The sequence below is a fragment of the Odocoileus virginianus genome, chromosome 10, assembly GCF_023699985.2.
Source record: "Odocoileus virginianus isolate 20LAN1187 ecotype Illinois chromosome 10, Ovbor_1.2, whole genome shotgun sequence".
NCBI classification, from domain to species: domain Eukaryota; kingdom Metazoa; phylum Chordata; class Mammalia; order Artiodactyla; family Cervidae; genus Odocoileus; species Odocoileus virginianus.
In genome coordinates, this window is record NC_069683.1 from 33,139,862 (window position 1) to 33,156,996 (window position 17,135).

At 46.8% G+C, this 17,135-nt stretch overlaps 1 protein-coding gene across 3 annotated transcripts in view; it reads right to left on the minus strand.

The window, feature by feature from the left end:
- Window positions 1-336: 336 nt before the first annotated feature.
- The window catches only part of DENND5A (DENN domain containing 5A), a 93,668-nt gene continuing 76,869 nt past the window's right edge, over window positions 337-17,135 (minus strand). For 2 of the 3 annotated variants that reach the window (XM_070473369.1, XM_020904955.2), the window contains 11 exons: window positions 13,590-13,674; window positions 11,992-12,076; window positions 11,390-11,518; window positions 7,688-7,809; window positions 6,350-6,495; window positions 5,659-5,777; window positions 5,107-5,288; window positions 4,418-4,500; window positions 3,807-3,930; window positions 3,022-3,190; window positions 337-1,363 (listed from right to left, as the gene is read on the minus strand). In XM_070473369.1, coding sequence (XP_070329470.1) covers window positions 1,180-1,363; window positions 3,022-3,190; window positions 3,807-3,930; window positions 4,418-4,500; window positions 5,107-5,288; window positions 5,659-5,777; window positions 6,350-6,495; window positions 7,688-7,809; window positions 11,390-11,518; window positions 11,992-12,076; window positions 13,590-13,674 — 1,428 coding nt within the window. In that variant the 3' untranslated portion in view covers window positions 337-1,179. The remainder of the gene's footprint in view (window positions 1,364-3,021; window positions 3,191-3,806; window positions 3,931-4,417; window positions 4,501-5,106; window positions 5,289-5,658; window positions 5,778-6,349; window positions 6,496-7,687; window positions 7,810-11,389; window positions 11,519-11,991; window positions 12,077-13,589; window positions 13,675-17,135) is intronic. The other variant, XM_070473370.1, reaches the window with a different exon arrangement.

Consider the following 17,135-nt stretch of genomic DNA (forward strand, 5'->3'; position numbering starts at 1 on the left):
TCTCATGTGCCCAGTGTTCCCACATCTGGTCTTTCTTACCCTCAAGAAAAGGCCCATCCTGTCAGTCAAGTGACCACCTTTGCAACTTAGGTCTTTTTCCCCCTGCCTCAGCCTCCTCCTCTGGACGGTGGGAAAATAACCCTTGTCTGCATTCCTCTCAAACAGCCATGGAAGTTCCTGGCGCCACAGTGGGTAGGGACCAGGACCCAAAGCCCCTCACCCCTCTGGGCAGGCCTGGTGGGGCAGGCAGTGCTACAGCCCCTTCCTCCCAGATCAAACTGTGCTCTCCACCCCCACTCCTCACAGCCCCCACACCAAAGTCAGGGGCCCACACAGTTTCGTTTCAGGTGTTTTATTAAGTGGGCCATACTGCAGCTGGTTTCTAAGTTGCAAAACAACATAAATTTAACAGTAATAACATAGCCAGTTAGACTGGGACAGCTTTTTCTTTCCTTAAAAAAAAATAGAAAAAAGAAAAGAAAAAGACTTAAAACATACAATGGAGGGTTAAATAAATAATACATTAAAAAAAAAAAAAGGAAAACCTGTTAAAACATGCTTATATTTACTTCTGTGCAACTGTGTGCCAAGAGGAAACGTGATTCTCTGCACGATGATACATCCTGGCATGTCACCTTCCCAAATAATACTGACAAAACAGAAAAGACAGAGGGCTGACTCATCAGTGCTTACAGAGGCACTACTAAAAATCCCTTTGATTGGAGTATGGGGATTCCTGCTCAGCACACCTGTGTGGCCCATGAAAGCCAAATATCCATAATAATGTTAATATAGAAAACATTAGTTTAAAAACAATGTGGAATGGCCTCATTAACGCGGCAGGGCGAGGAGGCAGAACTGCCCCGCGGCGCCGCAGGCTCAGTCCAGGGAGGCCGCAGGCTCCAGCGTGGCCACGGCGAGGGAGGGCACCAGCTTCAAAATAAGCGGCACCAGCCTCATCTCCCTCTCCCTTCACTCTTTCACATGAAAGTGTGTAAAAAGCAAATCAGCAAATAAACTCTAAAATAGATTATTTATTCCAAAAATCCTCTACTTTTCTTTTTACAGTGAGTGTACACCTCCTCTTATCTCCTGCACAACTCGCTTAGGTCCCTCTGGAAAGAAGGGGCAAAGTTGCAGGCGAGTCTCTGGGTCCTGCTGCTGGCTGGTGCTGGGAGGTCAGATGTCGATGCCCTTGACCAGGGACGTCTCCAGAGTGATGTTGAACTCCTGCAGCGTCTGCAGCACGCGGATCAAGGAATTGACAAGTGTGTGGTCTTTGATCAGTGCCACATCCTCATACATGTGTGCCGTGATGGGGCAGTCGGCCAGCAGGGCGATCCAGTGGTGCAAGAGGTGGTCTCTGGCAGGGAAGGATCCATTCCAATGGGTCAGAGGGACAGGAGACAGTTAGCAAAAGCCCAAGGGGGAACCTGCCCCATCACCCCCCGAACCAAGTATGAAGCAGGAGAAGCAGGTCTCTCCCCATAGTTCCCTTCCACTCCCCTAAGAGCACCTGGTGAAGATGCTTTATGAGGCTTTAAAGGCTCCCACTGGGGGCTACCTGGCTTCCCAGGTGGTTCAGCAGTAAAGAACCCGCCTGCCAATGCAGGAGACTTGGGTTTGATCCCAGGGCCGGAAGATCCCTGGAGAAGGGAATGACTACCCACTCCAGTATTCCTGCCTGGGAAATTCCATGGACAGAGGAGCCTGACCAGCTAGTCCACAGGGTCACAGAGTCAGACACGACTGAGCACAAGCACAATCAGGATCAACCTGATTGGGGGGCAACCCAGCCCCAGGAATGCGAATCCATACAGACCCTGTCATCCGCACAAGGCCTGCTCCTCCTCCCCTGCTGCCCCCTTTTCCCTCCAGGCACACCATCAACCAGACACTACGTCCCCTCAGCATCAAATCCTCCATCTCCTAGAACCTCACTCCTCTCCAGAGCCACCACCACCACCAATACACAACAAACTGACACACAAATAGCACTTAGCACGTGCCAGGCCCCTTTATAAGAGACAACCTTCATGACAACCCTATGATGTGAGGGAGTTGCTATCAAGGCTATTATTATCCCCACAGTAGAGATGAGGAAACATCTTCTGGTTGATGGAGATAAGCAATTTATTCAAGAGCACACAGCCAGGAAGTGGCTGATCTGCAATGTGAACCTGGTGACTCTGGTTCCAGAGTCTGTCTTTAACCACTATGCCAACTCCTCCCTTCCATGGCCTAAATAAACCGCCCTGTTTATCTGGTCTTTGTGCTCTCACCTGACCCCTGGAAAACCCCTAACAATCTTGTCCACTCTGATGTGTACCATCCCTGATGTCAAATGACTATCATTTCAGTCCCCTGATTAAAATCAACTCTGTCCCAGCTCCTCAAGGGCCCCATCCTACTACTGCCCTTCCAACATTCCACCTGCTGATTCCTAGTCCCACATCCGCTGCTTCGTATAGGCCTCTCTGCTAGTTTCGTCTGCTTCAAGCTCCCTCCTGACTTCTATCCTTTTGCTAAAGCTCACCTCAAATACCACCTCTTTCTCGAAGCCTCCTCTGATCTTTCTCCTCTACATTTTCAGCAAACCTTATGAATGAGTACTTTTTCAAACTCTCCCAAACTTCTGCTTTGTACTGTACTTAATTAGGACAAGTGAACTTCTAAATGGTAGGAACCATGTTTTATTCAGCTTTATTCCCACATCTTCCATGAGGCCTAGTACATTCAAATGTTTGTTAAAGGAGTGACTAGATACGTATACTCTGCTTCAGATTTTACCAGGGGGGCAGTTTTATTCCTTCCCATCAAAATGTGGCCCTTCCTCCCCAACTAGACACACATTCTCATCCCCACACCCCACACACACGGTACATGAAGGAAATTCAGGGCTTCCACCAAGCCCACAAGGCCTTACCCACCCTTGGGTCATAGGATACTCCCTGCCCCCGGCACCTCCAGCACCGCCTGCAAGGCTGGCTGCCTGCACGCCGGGCCACGGGGCTGCAGTACCTGGCTCCCAAGCACACCAGCATCTGAAACTTGCCATCCTTGCCGATGTTCCGGGGATTATTATTGATTGCCGTGACAAATCGGCAGAAGTTCCGGGCCCTCGTATGCCAGTTTTCCTCAGGGACAAGTTCGTTCTGCTCCAAAGTCTCATAATAGGTTTGTGCTTTTTCTGTGAAGAGGAGAAAAGTTTGCCAGTGACAGAGGCTTTCAAAACGAACCTATCCCTGACTGTCCTACCACAGGCCCCTCCACGTCAATGCAGGTAACTCAGTGAGAACAAGGGTGTTCTGATGTCCCTGGGCACAGTTCAAAAAGATCCTTATATTCCCTAGCTCTGTGTTCTAAATTTCTTAATGTGACCCTTGATATAAAGATGGTCCTTTCTCAACAAAACTCTTGAGGAAGAAGCTTCTTGCATCAATTTCTCCAAGTGGGTCTAACAAAAGGCTTGGACTTCAGTGCTATCAACTGGCCTCTTGGACCTATGAGCAGGAAGTGTGAGGGGTCATGACTAAGCCTGTATTATATATAACAGATGCCTGGAAAGAGTCTTTACAAACCAGTTCACAGAAGATGAGGGGTGAACAGTGGGGCAGGGTGGGGGTGGGCGTGTTCTCTCATTACTTTCAAGAAAAGCCAGGGCCACCAAACAACAGATCTAACCTGAGACTCAGTTGATTTGGCTTCTATTATCTCAGACCCCAGTGGTCAGCACCCACACATTAGACTGATGATCCCCTCACGTTTGCATGCTTTTCCCACCCTCAAATCCTAGCCCAACTCACCCAAAAAATCCCAAATGAAGACATTTTTGAAGAGCCGTGGTGACTTAAATCCATGCTGGAAAGCCTGCTCCAGGGCCGAGACAAGGCCACATTCTCCACAAAGCAACAGCGTCAGACTACCTCGCTATATAAGGAAACAGGGGAGAGTGCCAGGCTAGCCTTGATCAAGATGCCATCCAACCACTACACCCCAAGCCTACCACCCACACCTGGGAGGGCAGCAACACACAGGCAGGGACCTTGTCTAGTCTCCCAGCACCTGGAAGGGGCCAACTCAGAGCAGGTCTTAGTGAAAAGCTGTTGAGTGAACAGATGATGGTTCTGGGTCCCCAGTAGGGGACAAAGCCAATGTGGCCACTATTAGGGAGACGCAGACAGATTCATAAGACAAGAGAAATACACACAGCTCACTGGACTCTGCTGTGTTGTCAAAATGTAAGGAAAACAGGGTAACTCCAGGCACAGGTCCCCAGAGGAAGGAATATGCTGAATCTCAAACTAACTGAGGCACATCCTCTATGTGTTAGGCTGTCCCCAGCACATGAACCTGGAACAAGGTTATTCTCTCTCACTCAATATAAGGCCCTGGGCTGGAGGGTAGGGAGGCTCACCTCTTTCTCAGGCTTATGGAAGTGCTTCACGATGCCATTGACTGCCTCACCAATGGACTCCTGGATTTGCCCAGTGTTCAGCTCTGATTAAAAATCAAGCAGATATCCAATCTCAGAGGTTAATAGTGCTTGGCTGAGAAAGCAAAGGACTCAGGACATAGGGAAGGCCCACAGGAGAGGCGGGGCAGCCTGGACCCTGGGAAGAGTTGAGTTGCTCTTGGCTCACACAACTTTGTGGAGCTAGCTCTTCCTAAAATCTTAGGACAAAAAGCAACAGCTAATACCTTGGAGTCTAGTCTCTAATAGAAGCTAGTAAAATTTATTCTTTGCCCTGGAACTCTGGCAACCAAAAGAGTGCCAAGCCTTGACAGTGAAGCCAGGAACTTGATAGTGAAAACAGGGAAGGCCAGAAAGCAGACCCCTCTCCTCCACAGGGTCACATACAAATAGCAGAGAGGACTGGGCCTGGCTCTAGGAGCTCTCCCCTCTCCTGCCAGTCCTCTAACTGGAGCGCCAAATCCCCACACTGCTTCCTGAGAGGAGGGTGGCAACACCTGATGCTGCTTTGCAGAGGTGGTGCCTGAGGCAGCTGTGCAGGCACGGATCTGGGCTCCCTCATCAGGGCTCCCAGAAATCTGCCCACTCTCCAGGCTGGACAGCATGAGGGCCCAGCCCCACCTTCAACTTACTGGGTCTGTTGTTGGGTGAGATGGTAACAAGCCTCCGGATGACGCTGGGAGACTGCTGCAGGGGCGGGGTCCGGCACGGCCTCTCATCCACCTCAGGCTGGGATGTGAGCAGCTCCCCAACCAGGACCCGCTCCAGGCTCCCATCATCCATGCCCTTCCCCAACCAGCGGCCACATGGAAACCTGAGGTTCAGGCAATAGCCTGTCAGAGCTGTCAGCTCCTTCAGCATCCTTCCCCTTGCTGATCCACAAAGGCCATCATCAAAGCCAATCCCTGGGGACAGGCTCTGAAACTGGCCTGGGACCCGTCATGGCCCTGCTCCTCATCCCATTGTGTAGTATCAGGGGAGCCACCTGAGTGATGGGTGGCCTAGACAGTGGTAGCAGACACTCCCACTTGGAAAACCCTCCTTTTTTGTCTTTTCCAACAAGAAGCCTCAGCCTATCACACCTAAAAGGTCTTCTTGAGAAGTCCACATACCCAAGCATCAAACACAGCCCCTGGAAGTACACCAGGCCCCACTGTCTCAGGGCAGAGCTGAAGAGCACTTACTTGTAGGTATGTCCGGTGATCTCATTCCTGACCATCACATACTCCACCAACCATTTGGCATAGAGTCCAGAGTTATCATGGCCTATCTGCACAGTAGTGAGTTTCCCCAAGTTCTGGCACTGTGAGAGAACAGGGAAACAGAGACGATAGGAAGGTCAAGAAAATAGGAGAAAAGTGCCACACTGCTCAGAGGCACAGATCTGACTGGTTGCCTGCAAGCTGGCCCCGCTATCTGCAGGGGCAGAGCTCATGGCTCCACCTGCCACCAAAGCTGGCAATACATACTATCTCATGAGGAACGAGGCTGAGGAAGAAAGAGACTACAACCTAGAGGAAGAAATAAGGCCTGGGAACAAAAGGCTCTGGAAGTGGCAGAGCAGTCTGAGGTCTCTGTGAATCCCTGGGTTCAGCAGCTGAAAGAATTCGAGAATTCCTCCACACAGCATGGACAGGGAGGTATGCAAGTCCAGATGGGCACCTTCCGGCCAGAGACCATGTACACAAAGCAGGCTCCCTCTCTTCAGCTCAACCCTTGGCTCTGGCCTCTGGTCACCCTGGGACAGGTCAGCTGTGCTGAAACATAATACTGTACACAGTCAGGCCTCCGTAAAACCCTGGAGGAAGGTGCCAAAGTAGCAGTTGAAACTCAGACCCCTAGAGCCTGGGGATGTGGTCCCTGGGTAACACATACCTCAAAGGTCATCTCTAACAGGTTCCTGGGAATCTGCAGGATCTGTGTCTCACCCAGTTCTCCTGAGATGCAGATCCATGGGTTGGCGGTGAACATAGAGCCCCCCAGCTTCTTGCTTGGTACGATGAGGATGTGGTAAGGAATCACTGTTTAGAGGAAGGCATGAGGCATTGGAGAGGATCAGGAGTCCTTCCCGTACCTGAGAAGGCACTGACCTGCCCCAGGTGTGCTGGCAATGTCTGCGGTTCCTGGTGCAGAGCCTGGAGCAGCAGGGCCAATTTAGAATATTCGCCAATCTTCTCAATCTCACTCCTCCCAGGGTTATCACCCAAACATCCACACCCAAGCCCATCTGTGACCTCAGAGCTAAGAAAAACGGTCCCTTAAACATGATCGCCAACTCAACACTGTACTGAATGGCTTTTCAGAGCACTCTTCTATCTGTCATCTCAAGGACTCTAGTAACAATCTCCAGAGAAGCCAGGCAGGTATCACAATCCTTTCCCAAGGCACTGAGAGGGAAACCGTTTCTCTCAGGCCTCCTACATTCCAGCCCAGTGCTGCTTCCACCAGTCTATGACCCTCTTCTCTGGGGAGAAGGATAAGTGTCCTATGAAAACAAGAGTCCACGCAGCTGAGCCACTGGCCAAACAACTAGCCACAGGCAAATTTAGACTCACTTCAGTTCAGTCGCTAAGTCATGTCCTATTTTTTGCAACCCCATGGACTGCAGTGACTTGTCTACCTAACAGGGCATCCTGGCACCAAAGAACAATAAGGCTCCAGGGGCCTTTCTGAGACCATTGCAAACCCTTTTCCTCACTCTGCAAACAGGGAGATGGAGGCCTATGGCACAGGCAGACACTGCTCACAGATCCATAATGAGTTAGGGCAGAACAGGGCCCAGACCCAAACCTCCCACAGCCGTCTGGAGTTCTTCCTGCTACTTCAGGAGCTGTTTTTCCCTGGAAGCCAGTCTGAAACCTTCCCTGATACTGAATGACTTTCTCAGCCCAAAACAAAAGGGGGATTTCTTTACAGGTGTGCAGAGCAGGCAGTGAACTTCACCACCACCACCCCACTCCATCTTAGGCCCCCAGAGCTGTGCCCAAGACCACAGTGATAACACAATGGCCAAAAGTATGAGCATCCTAGTTCAAAACAAGAAGAAACTTCAGAGAAAAAACAACCTCCAAGGAGGGCTAGTAAAGACCTCTCTCCCCACAGAAGAAAGGACAAGTGATCATCTTTATTTAAAAAGGGGACAGTAAGTTAGCCTCTGATAGGTTCATGAAGACTGGCATTGGGAAGGCTAGTGGGGAGCACAGGGCCACTCACGGATAGTCGTGAAGACATTGGTGAAGCAGAAGTAATCGACAGCATTGAAAGAGAGGAGATGATAGAGGAACTGCTCCTTCTCGTCGTCACAGCGCAGGAAGGCGTAGCGCTTGTAGAGCTTTCTGTCAGAGAGGAGGTAACACGTCAGTCTCTCAGCCAAAATGGGAGGAAAGAGGCTAGAAGTATTCAGCTCTGGAGGGAGATGGCTAAGGAAAGAACATGAGGGCAAGCCTCAAAGTTCTGTAGCCACCTAAATAAGGAACGAAGCCAGCAACTCCATCTGAGGGCTAGAGCAAAAGTGGCTTAACCTACAGAGGAAAAACACAAGCCGAGCTCTACTCGTGTCCAAGAGCTGACGTTACTGCAAAGTGTCAGAGGTTGTGGGACTTCTTTCCTAACCTGAAGGCTTCTACAGGGCATCATCCCAGTGTGTGGCATGCAAGTAGCAATGGCTGGAGGTCGTGGTCATTATTCCTACCAGGGCTAGTCTGAGACCCTCAGCAGACCTGAGACCCACAGGTCAGAACACTGCTCTGAACATGTCAGAGGCAAGGAATGGAATGATCCAGGTCACAGACCAAGGAAAAGCTGTACAGAGAATATTCTTACCCTCTTTCCAAACCTCCTCCCATCCCCATCCATCATCCATTGCTCGCTCCTCTGCTGGACACTGCAGACACAGAGGGCCTACCTTCCCCAAGTATTAGGGACACAAAGAGCCCAGTGCAGAGGACCACAGCACAGAGAAACACACAGAGAACAAAGCAAGGTCCCTGTCCTGCCTGCCCAGACTGCCATCACCATGCCAGAGAAGTGTGGGATTCAGCAGACCTGTGAGGTTCTACCTAGACAGTTTATACAGTTCTTCACACAGATAATTCACCAACCCAGGAGCCAGAGAGGGAAGCCTATCCTCAAATACGGTCTAGATGAATAAACCTGCTCAAGGCCACAATATGTAATATAACCAGTTGCCAAATAAAAGGCTCTAAAGGGCTCTCTCTGGAAACTGAAAGAGCCATAAGCTATGATGGTCCCGGAACAGAAGGGGTCTGAAGGACAGTGCACATTCAGACAGGGGCTGCAGAAGGAGAAGGTATAAAAGTCAGTTTGGCTAGAGCTGAGGGCTCAGGGAAGTAAACAGTTAGCAATGAGACTGAAAAGTCTGGCTAGGGTAAAATTAAGGCAGGCCTAAATATTCAGGCTAAAGAGTTTACAATCTGCTTTACAAGTAATAGTTTTCTTAGAGATAAAGGCAAAGACATGACCAACTTCAAGAAACTTAAATTGAGCACAGCTGAAGGGTTAAAGGGGCATGAACGTGAAACCCAGGGAGTCGGCAATAAATAAGGAGACGGATGGAACAGCAGCTGAGGGCCCGAAATGTGTACATGGGAGGCAAAGCTAAGCAAGGCGTCCCGCGGCCTCAAAACCAGGAGCCTACGAAGGGAAAACGCACACAGGGAAAGGTGTGTGGTCCACACTTCCAAAGAAAGCAAACGTTAGTAAGCAGCAAACAAATAATGATAATGATAACACACCCCACCTGTGGTTAAAAAAAAAAGGCATGAACAAGTACTTTAACAACTGCTATGGGAGCCTGAGGAGGGATGGACCAGGCCGCTGGGGTGTCTGGGCAGACTCCAGCAAAGAAAACTTGTGACTAGGCCCTGAAGAGCTTACCACATCCTGAGAAGTGTGAGGGGTCTGAAGCAGCAGGAGCTGGAAGCACACTGAGAAGATGAGAGGGGTAGGATGGAGGAGTAGGTAGGTTTTGATGAAGTATGTCTTTCTCTCTCCCTACACCCCACCCAAAATGCAGTCTGTGGCAGCAAAGCTCTCCTCATTTTCTAGTCACTGGAGTAGCACAGCGGTCAGACTATCATGTGAGAAGTTACTATGCAGTAAATGGATCCTGAGCTGTAGTCTTCTAACAGGGCCACAGTTTAAAAAAACCAAAATGAGCCTCCTCACCAAGGCCTGTGCCCTGTCTGCTCCTGCCTAGACCTTTGAGTTCACAGGCCCTAGACCTATCTACTGTCCTGGACTCTTTCATAATGTTCCTGGACTGGGCCCCCTTCCAGCTCCCTCTGTACCCTGTCCTCCCGCCAACCTGCAGCCATCTCCGAACAGACAATGCCCACACCACACCACAGCAATCTCTCCTGTCCTGTCAGACCCCAGGGCCCACACAGCCACAGATTTTTCCAGGACACACAACTGGCCTTTAGAAACTGGTATGCAACTGATTCCCTTCCAAACTCCAGGCTTAAATGTTCACTTGTTTCCTTTTAGTTATCTTCCAATCTTCAAATTTTACTCCTATACCTTTTCATCCTTAAAGGGAATCAAATTCAAGTACTTTAAGAACTGCTATTTCATAACCTCTCAAAATGAGCTCCCTAACCTATCAAGCTTTTGAAACTAGTTTCTTGCTGTGGTTTAAACATACAATAAAATCTTTAAAAAAAAAAAAATCACAGTTTCACTTTAAATAAAAAGATTCTGCGGGTTTAATCAATTCACTTACACAAAATTTCCCCAAGGTCTGCTTCTCTGCTTTATCATCGACAGGCAAGTCACATAATAAAGGATACCATTAAAAAATGCCCAAGGAAATGCCAAAAAGAAAAATGCCCAATAGGTTTGCTGATGATGAAAGAATCAAATGTATTATATACAGAAGACTGAGAGATGGTAATCAGAGAAGGGGGACAGCTTTCTTCTCCCTCCTGCTCTAGTAACCTGGGTACAGAATGAACGCAAACATAAAATCAAGAGAAGGGAACTGAAGGGTTAGCGGTTCTAGGAGCAAGGAAAAGCGAGGACCTAGCTACTTTGGGCTGGCCCTAGGCTCAGGAGAGAACAAAAATGATAAGCGGATATATTAGAAGTTTCTTTTTAATTCTCCAATCCTTTCCCCCTGAAGACAAGAGACCAAGAAAACATCCTATGCCCAGGAAGTATGCAGATAACATTTGAGTGCCACAAAGAGAGGATGACCCCCAAAACTCTAAGGTACCCAATGAGGATTCCATTTTTCTCACTACCTCTGCAAGAAAGTTATTTGGGGAGGTGAGAGATGCAGATTGAGAAAATAGGAAGACAGAAAACAGATAATAACAGAATTATTCTTCTACAGATAAAGAAGGAGAAGAAGAAATGCTACATCACAAAACTCACCCAAATAAGAAAAGTCCTCCCATCTTCTTTATGGGAACTGACTCAAGGTAGAACTCAACAAGAGCTCACTGGCTGACCAACGGCTGAAGGAGCCAGAATAGACCACAGGAGGTCCCATAAGAGGAACCAACAGCCAAAAGGGAGGACCAGTGCTTCCGGTAGTGGTTGTGGCTTAGTCTGAAGAACCCAAGCCTTCAGAACTCAGTTCAGAGAGCACCCAGTCAACTGCTTATGTCTGAATGTTCCTACTAACACAAGCATGCTGTGTTGAGCACTGCCAAAAGAGTTATTATTCATCAAGAGGAAAGCAGAAAATATATTTTGTAGTGTAAGTGCACAGTAGTGTTCTACACAGAAAGGAATAAAGAAAAAGAAGAAATGCTGCAAAACCTTCACATGCAATTTGAGTTTAGCTGAATTCAGCAGTAATGATACACCACATACTCTCCTTTCCCATGGGTTTCCAATCCCTCCCACCACTCCCAGGAGCTGGTTCTACTCCAAGTGGAATGGCCTTACTTGGTGAGCTCATGGTCTGAGAGAAGCTGCTTCAGGTGTCTGGAAAGTAACTTCTTTTCCATGGACAGACGCACCCATGCTCTGGCTTTTCCCACATCAGTCTTGATTTCTCCAATGTTCTGGATGTGCCTGAAGGACAAATAGGGAAAGTAAAGTGGAGGGTGGGGTGGGAAATGAACTCACTACCAACACCTCCCCTGTAATGCCAAAGGAAGCCTGGTGAGGCAGTCCCACCCCATCCTGAGAGACTCCATCTTTCTTGTTTACAAAATCCTGAGCTTCCATGAAGCTTTGAAAGATAGGCTCATCATAATTTAGGGGGTTGGTGAGGAAGACAGTATAGCTTTCAAAAAGCAAGGCTAATCCCAGAGCTTTTAGGCCTTGAAACACTCTGGTGTAATTCTCCAAAAAAGTATGGAAACACAACTGCTTATACAGCTCTACAAATGCATCAGGAAACACAGGACCAATGAGGAGGCTTCCTGGTTAAATGAGAGGTTGTAGAAACCCAGGTCACTGAGACTCTGCTATTTAAAGTGGACTCCTAAGCAGCAACTGAGAACAGAATTTGAGTGGCTAATTACAAATAAGCCCAGACTGACCTCATATCCTGAATGAGGGAGATTCTCAGGGGAGACATGACGGAGCTGGCATCAGACTTCCTCCGTTCTGAATCAAGAAATATTCCTAGAAAAAAAAAATTTGCTTAAGTCCAAAGAGATCTGGCTACCGAAATAGCTTACTACTCTTCTGATCTCTAACCACAAATTTCTAAAGAAAAAAAGCTGGTTACTTTGAAAACACTTTAATCAATCATTTCATGAACATTATGTACCTATTAGGTACCAGATTTTATATTTTTATGCATGCTGTATCACTTAATTCTCTAACAACTTATAAGACAGCCATGAACAGTTATCACAGAAGAGAAAACTGAAATTCAGAGGTGAGCTGCTTTGTCCCCAGTCAGCAAGTAGCAAAGGTGGCACTGGAAGGAACACAGATCCTCTGGATCCTAATCCAACATGTTCTTATCATAATCCTTGGAAGCAGTGCTTCCACTCAGAGCTATACTCTTGTCCTATTTCTGCCTCAAAAGGACTACAGAAAGACCAAGGGAATGTGCAAGGAATGCTTAGGACTTCTAGACACAATACCTGTATATCCCCATGTCTGGGCCAACGTTTAAAGTTAGTATCTTCATCATTCAGTTGCTCAGACTTTCTGGCTACACTTTATCCCTTGGCAATAACTTCTGTGGCTTTCCTAAGAAGATTCTGTTCTCATATCCAGAAAGTGGACTCAAAAACTCCTTATGAGGTTACTCAGGGAGCTTGAATCTGGTTTTTTGCCAACTATTGATATTTTCCCCACGTGCAGTGAGTGCTTGTTGAGATCAACTAGTTCAAGGGCAAAGCCAACAAACACTGATTCATGACTACCTTTTCACCTCCACTTAAAGTGATTTTTACCATTAGGACAAGAACATTTAAGAAAAATAAACAAACTCCCTGGCAGAGAGAGGAGAATGAGGGATGGTATGCAGAGGAGATGCTGCCAAGAAGAAAAGGAAGAAGGCAGACAGTCCTGGAAAAGACACTGCACGAGGTTATAAAGAACAGCAGACCACTGTGTGATCTTAAGTAAATTCAACTCCTCTCTGGCTACCAGTTTCTGCCTCCTGTAAAACAAGGGGGCTGAACTAGATGATTTCTGGGGTCCTTGCCAACTTTGATATTTTTATTAAATGGAAACAGAAAGCAACTTCAAGGGATCATGCACACCAGGCCTGGACTTTGAGAAGTTCCAAAGCAGGACACTGACAAACAGGCTCTCTTAATTGATAGGAAATCATCTCAATGCTCATCTCAGAGAAATAAAACAAAGGAGTCTGAAAACACCTGCTCCAAACACAGGACATCGGTATCAATGCAAATTCATTTAAAATCCGAATTTATTCTAAGGGTGGCCTCTTAGTGATATTAATCTTCTATCTCACTAATCAAAAGTGTATAGAAACACATAATAAAAGCACACCCCACGGCCTTGGCATGCTCTGTGGTCCAAAGAGCCCTGTGGCTTAAACACTACAGATTGAAGGCTTCACTGATGTGGAACAGTCTGCTAAAGAGGACCACTTCAGTGGAGGATGGGAAAGTGAGTGAAGGGAGCTTGCCCAATGGTGCTGAGACCATCTTACCTGAGGTACTGAGGCTTCCTGATGTGAGTTTTCTCTGCCGGTTTTCCTGATAATGTAACAGGTGGGACCACAAAGCTGATTTCCCCTGGAACCAGTGCAAGGGAGAAATATCTATCAGTTTAGATTTATAAGGGCAAGTCATCTAGTGAGCAAAGTCAGAGATAATTTGAACATACAGATGTGGGCTTTTGCTAAAAAGTAGCTGTCCTGTTTTTTCTCTCAATATATGCCCATATGCAATGTATATAAATATATATCCCCTATCTAAAATTCAGGAGAAATATAAAGAATGGAAGGGAACAGAAAAAAGAAATGGTCCCCCACTGGGAATAGGAAGGACATGGTCAAAAAAAGAGCCTGAGAATGGACCAGTGGGTAAGAAAGAAAAAAGCAAATAACCTATTAATCTCTAAATGGTCTGGTTGGTTGAAGATCAGCTTGGGTAGTGCATGATGGCTTTTGCAGAGGAACAGATACCCAGACTACAAGATTCTATAACAGCTCCCAAATTTCCTAAAATATTTAAAAGCATTCCTGCCCTCTGCAGCCTAGGGAGAGTACATCATCACAAGGATGAGGATGCACTGTGGAAGCTATTTTGAAGAAGCCTGCAGAAGAGGTGGCTGGTACTTAACTGCACGTCTAAGATATACTACTGTCAACACAGCAGAACCTTGGCACTTGAAAATGTAAAAGCTGCAGCTTAAACTGTTGGAGACATGTAGTAGTTTGTCATTTTCAGTTCAGTTCGGTCACTTAGTAGTGTCTGACTCCTTGCGACCCCATGAACTATGTAGCACACCAGGCCTCCCCGTCCATCCCCAACTCCCAGAGTTTACTCAAACTCATGCCCATCGAGTTGGTGATGCCATCCAACCATCTCATCCTCTGTCGTCCCCCTCTCCTCCTGCCCTCAACCTTTCCCAGCCTCAGGATCTTTTCCAACGAGTCAGCTCTTTGCATCAGGTGGCCAAAGTAATGGTACCTGAGCTTCAGCATCAGTCCTTCCAATGAATATTCAAGGTTGATTTCTTTTAGGATTGACCAATTTGACTGATCTCCCTGCTATCCGAGGGGCTCTCAAGAGTCTTCTCCAGCATCACAGTTCAAAAGCATCAATTCTTTGGCACTCAGCTTTCTTTATAGTCCAACTCTCACATCCATACATGACTACTGGAAAAACCATAGCTTTGATGAGACAGACATTTGTTGGCAAAGTAGTGTCTCTGCTTTTTAATATGCTGTCTAGGAAAAGGAGTACGTCAAGGCTGTATATTGTCACCCTGCTTATTTAACATATATGCAGAGTACATCATGAGAAACGCTGGGCTGGAAGAAGCATACATCATGAGAAACGCTGGGCTGGAAGAAGCACCAGCTGGAATCAAGATTGCCGGGAGAAATATCAATAACCTCTGATATGCAGATGGCACCACCCTTATGGCAGAAATGAAGAGGAACTAAAGTCTCTTGATGAAAGTGAAAGAGGAGAGTGAAAAAGTTGGCTTAAAGTTCAACATTCAGAAAACTAAGATCATGGCATCTGGTCCCATCACTTCATGAGAAATAGGTGGGGAAACAGTGGAAACAATGTCAGACTTTATTTTGGGGGGCTCCAAAATCGCTGCAGATGGTGATTGCAGCCATGAAATTAAAAGACACTTACTCCTTGGAAGGAAAGTTATGACCAACCTAGATAGCATATAAGCAGAGACATTACTTTGCCAACAAAGGTGTGTCTAGTCAAGGCTATGGTTTTTCCAGTGGTCATGCATGGATGTGAGAGCTGGTCTATGAAGAAAGCTGAGTGCTGAAGAATTGATGCTTTTGATCTGTGGTGTTGGAGAAGACCCTTGAGAGTCCCTTGGACTGCAAGGAGATCCAACCAGTCCATCCTAAAGGAGATCAGTCCTGGGTGTTCATTGGAAGGACTGATGTTGAAGTTGAAACCCCAATACTTTGGCCACCTCATGCAAAGAGTTGAGTCACTTGAAAAGACTCTGATGCTGGGAGGGATTGGGGGCAGGAGGAGAAGGGGACAACAGAGGATGAGATGGCTGGATGGCATCACCGACTCGATGGACATGAGTGAGTAAACTCCGGGAGTTGGTGATGGACAGGGAGGCCTGGCATGCTGCGATTCATGGGGTCGCAAAGAGTTGGACACGACTGAGCAATTGAACTGAACTGAACTGAAGTAGGTTGGTCATAACTTTTCTTCCAAAGAGTAGGCGTCTTTTAATTTCATGGCTGCAATCACCATCTGCAGTGATTCTGGAGCCCCAAAAAATAAAATCTGCCACTGTTCCAGTGTTTCCCCATCTATTTGCCATGAAGTGATGGGATCGGATGCCATGATCTTATTTTTCTGAATGTTGAGCTTTAAGCCAACTTTTTCACTCTCCTCTTTCACTTGCATTAAGAGGCTCTTTAGTTCTTCTTCACTTTCTGCCATAAGGGTGGTGTCATCTGCATATCTGAGGTTATTGATATTTCTCCTGGCAGTCTTGATTCCAGCTTGTACTTCATTCAGCCCAGCGTTTCTCATGATGTACTCTGCATATAAGTTAAATAAACAGGGTGACAATATACAGCCTTGACGTACTCCTTTTCCTATTTGGAACCAGTCTGTTGTTCCATGTCCAGTTCTAACTGTTGCTTCCTGACCTGCATACAGATTTTTCAAGAGGCAGGTCAGGTGGTCTGGTATTACCATCTCCTGAAGGATTTTTCACGGTTTGTGATGATCCACAGTCAAAAGCTTTGGCATAATCAATAAAGCAGAAATAGATGTTTTTCTGGAACTCTCTTGCTGTTTCCATGATCCAGCAGATGTTGGCAATTTGATCTCTGGTTCCTCTGCCTTTCCTGAAAACCAGCTTGAACATCTGGAAGTTCATAGTTCACGTATTGCTGAAGCCTGGCTTGGAGAATTTTGAGCATTTTGTAAGTAGCCTGTGAGATGAGTGCAACTGTACGGTAGTTTGAGCATTCTGTGGCATTGCCTTTTTTGGGGACTGAAATGACTGACGTTTTTCAATCCTGTGGCCACTGCTGCATTTTTCAACTTTGCTGGCATATTGAGTGCAGCACTTTCACAGCTTCATCTTTTAGGATCTGAAATAGCTCAGCTGGAATTCATCACCTCCACTAGCTTTGTTTGTAGTGATGCTTCCTAAGGCCCACTTGACTTCACATTCCAGGATGTCTGGCTCTAGGTAAGTGATCACACCATCGTGATTATCTGGATCGTGAAGATCTTTTTTGTATAGTTCTTCTGTGTATTCTTGCTACCTCTTCTTAATATCTTCTGCTTCTTTTAGTTCCATGCCATTTCTGTCCTTTATTGTGCCCATCTTTCAATGAAATGTTCTCCTGGTATCTCTAATTTTCTTGAAGAGATCTCTAGTCTTTCCCATTCTGTTGTTTTCCTCTATTTCTTTGCACTGATCACTTAGGAAGGCTTTCTTATCTCTTCTTGCTATTCTTTGTAACTCTGCATTCAAATGGATATATCTTTCCTTTTCTCCATTGCTTTTCGCTTCT